Source organism: Microtus ochrogaster, unplaced genomic scaffold (assembly GCF_000317375.1).
Source record: "Microtus ochrogaster isolate Prairie Vole_2 unplaced genomic scaffold, MicOch1.0 UNK76, whole genome shotgun sequence".
Classification (NCBI taxonomy): Eukaryota; Metazoa; Chordata; class Mammalia; order Rodentia; family Cricetidae; genus Microtus; species Microtus ochrogaster.
This window is the reverse complement of record NW_004949174.1, coordinates 19,856-23,618: the sequence shown is the minus strand read 5'-3', so window position 1 is coordinate 23,618 and position 3,763 is coordinate 19,856. Positions and strand designations below refer to the sequence as shown.

The 3,763-nt window shown below is 41.5% G+C and overlaps 1 protein-coding gene across 1 annotated transcript in view; it reads left to right on the top strand.

Moving 5' to 3' along the window:
• Positions 1-3,341, top strand: part of LOC102002634 (protein kinase C-binding protein NELL1) — a gene marked incomplete at its 3' end in the record, with an annotated part of 791,170 nt that extends 787,829 nt beyond the window's left edge. Inside the window, exon 16 of the mRNA XM_013354877.2 lies at positions 3,201-3,341. Coding sequence (XP_013210331.2) covers positions 3,201-3,341 — 141 coding nt within the window. The remainder of the gene's footprint in view (positions 1-3,200) is intronic.
• Positions 3,342-3,763: the final 422 nt, after the last annotated feature.

Genomic DNA, 3,763 nt, shown 5'->3' with positions numbered 1-3,763 from the left:
TCCTCTTCCTTATCAACATCATTCTCAACATCAGTCATCATCATCATCATCATCACCATCATTACCATCATCATCCTCTTCCTTATCAACATCATCCTCAACATCAGTCATCATCATCATCATCACCATCATCATCCTCTTCCTTATCAACATCATTCTCAACATCAGTCATCATCATCATCATCATCATCATCACCATCATCATCACCATCCTCCTCCTCCTTATCAACATCATTCTCCTCTTCAGTCATGATCATCATCACCATCTTCATCCTCTTCCTTATCAACATCATTCTCAACATCAGTCACCATCATCATCATCACCATCATCATCATCACCATCATCATCATCATCATCATCATCATCATGATCATCACCATCCTCCTCATCCTCCTCCTCCTTATCAACATCATTCTCAACATCAGTCATCATCATCATCATCATCATCATCATCATCACCATCATCACCATCATCATCATCATCATCATCATCATCATCATCACCATCCTCCTCCTCCTTATCAACATCAGTCTTCTCATCAGTCATGATCATCATCACCATCATCCTCTTCCTTATCAACATCATTATCATCAGTCATCATCATCATCACCGTTATCCTCTTTCTCATCAGTCATCATCATCATCCCCACCATCACCATCATCATCAAAAAAGGGTCTTACCATGTTGCCTTGCTGGCCCGAAACTTACTATGGAGACAGACTTGCCTCAAACACACAGTGATTTGCCTGAATATTCCTCCTGCGTGCTGGGATTAAAGGTGCGTGTTCTCATGTAGGGTTTATTTTTAAAGTCAGCTTATTCATCCTCTAAACCTGAAAGTGAAAGGGTAGGAAATTTAAGCAGGGTTTTGATGGGCAAAGCAAGATGAACAGTTGTTTTGGTCTCTAAGATACCTTAGCTTCCCATCCCTCCTTTCTGCACAGCCGAAGGATGATGGCACAGCAGCTGCTGCTTATGGGTGTGAGCAGCCGAAATGTGAAGGTGGATAGAGATCAGGGCCACTTTGGGGAGAGATTTGAAAATGTCAAAGCCAGAATTTCTTGCTATTCCAATGTAAAGACTTGTCTTTCAGCCTAACACGAGGAAGCCATTTCTGAAAAATCAATCTTCCGGTTACACTTTGTATTTCCCACGGCCTTATATTCAGCGAGCACTGAGCTGACTCTATAAGCCGAGGCAAGCCTTTCCTCTGTGTGAACTGAGACCTCGTCCCATCTCACTTGGTATTTCTGAGAATTCTAGTCTGCCTCACAGCTTCCACTTATAAGTTTGGGAAGTGACAGTCAGTATTAAGTCAGCATTAAGTGTTGAGAGCTCATTTCAGGAGATTTATATAAACGCACACACAATCTAATTGCAGTATCTGAAGATGCCAGAGAATTTAATTTCAATATATACCTGGCATGCAGGTATATATTGAAAATGCTGTGCCAAAGGAATGCATGCTGGGAAAATTAGTGATAGGCTCGTTCTGCACAGTCTAAGGCGCTTTCTCTCTAGGCTGAGTTGTCAAGCAGTGACACCGTCATATTTCAGGCTACATCCTCAGCTCAGTGTACAACTCTGGCTTCAAAGGAGTAATTGCAGACTGACCCCGAGCTGGTATCTTCAACAGGCCTTGTAGAAAGAAATCCCAGAGCGCATGCATTCATTATGTTTCATATTCCAGTGTTAATTAAATTCATGTCCATAGATGCCATTATTCAGATATTTCCAGGAGAACAAAGAGAAGAGTTTTAACTAACAGTGGCTACATTCCAAGAAATAATTATCTGGAGGAATTCTGTAAGAAGGAACCATCCCTGGCATGATAACCAGCAACCAGAGTCTGCCTAGTTTAGCTCAGGGGCAAGTCCTTGGGCTTAAAATTCTGTGCATGAGTCAGGTATTTGCTGATTGTGAAGAATCAGATCACAGAGAAAATAAGCAAAGCTCTAGAGACTTCCCTTTCTCAAGAATATGCAAAGAATGGGGATTTTTAGAAATAACTATTCTAGTAAATTAGCATGCTGTTCCCAGATTATTTTCCCCAGAGCAACAGATCCATGAGATGCTGAACATTTCCCAAAAGAAAGCATTCACCAGTGAGATAAATTTGAAAAATGGTGTGTGAGGTTTGGATGGTGTGTGTGTCTCTGTCTGTCTGTGCGTCCTTTCTCTGTCAACGGAGTAAGCACATTCTTGATAAAAATGCCGTCTATCCTTCTGGACTCTGCAGGAACATCACCCTGTTTTGATACAGTGTTTAATTCTCAGTGTTTAAAGATACCTATTTGTTGCTTAAATTAACTAATTTTCATGTTTCCTCATTCTACAGTTTGTGTGCATGTGTAAAACTATACATCTTCACACACATACACAAATATATATATATATTATGTGTGTGTATATATATATATACATATATATATATATATGATTTTTTGACAGGGTTTCTCTCTAGTTTTTGAGTCTGTCCTGGAACAACTAACTCTTGTAGACCAAACTGGCCTTGAACTCACAGAGATCTGCCTGCCTTTGCCTCCTAAGTGCTGAGATTAAAAAAATGTGTGCCACGGCCACCTGGCATATAGATGGGAATTTTAAAATGTCAATTGGACCCTTTTTTTTGTTTTTTGGAGACAGGATTTCTTTGTGTAGCCCTGGCTGTCTTGGAACTAACTCTGTAGACCAGGCTAGACATGAAGTTACAAAGATCCATCTGCCTCTGCCTCCCAAGTGCTAGAATTAAAGGCATATGCCACCACCACCCAGCCAGTCAGGCCTTTCTAAATCTGGGATTTCCTGCACTCACCTCTTCTTAAATATCTTTGAAGAACACGCAACCAGATCTCGAATGACCAGTTGAGGGATGCTGACTGTGAGAACAGCCATGTTTATCTAATAGCCTGTGTTTTCAGTTTCGATTTTGGTTATTCAGATGCCCGGCCAGAATGTGCTCTGGGATCCCCAGTTTTATACATACTACTCTTTTATGTGAGAAGGTACTAGTGAGGGAAAGTTTCATTGGTTTTGGATTCTGGGGGAAATTTGCATCTGAATCATCTTGCAACTTTTACTTGAGATGATATGTCAGCTGTAGTTTGCAGGCATGAGAGTGCATGAGGCTTTTACCGTAAGGTTAGCTGTACAAAGACACTAATGTCCCGGCGGGCTTGTGTTTTTCTCTGAGGCAGATATTGATGAATGTGCAGAGGGATTCATTGAGTGCCACAACCACTCCCGCTGCGTTAACCTGCCAGGGTGGTACCACTGTGAGTGCAGAAGCGGTTTCCATGACGATGGGACCTACTCACTGTCCGGGGAGTCCTGCATTGGTAAGCAGCTCTCAGCAACACCCTGCACCAGGATCTTTGCAAGGGGTGACTTGCTTTACAACTTCATGAGATCACTCACTGGTTAAATTTATCTCTTTCCAATTCTCTTCCCTTACAATTAAGAGATTAGGTCAAGGATTATACAAGGTGGGATGTTGGGAATTTTAGAGCAGTCAGAGGAACAAAATCTGGCTCTTTGTGATGAGGTGTTTAGTTCTTTCTCTGTAGAACCGTGGTGATAAGTTGAAGCTTTTGGCTGTCTGAGGAGCAGCTGACAGGTGGAAATGGTGCTAGATTCAGAATTAGAAAGTGGAGCTTGACTTCAGACTTTTAAAAGTCACTCTGCTCTCTGATCCTTATCTGGGTATGTGTAAAAGGAATAATAATACATGTGTCTTTTCAGGATGAGATGGAATATCTGT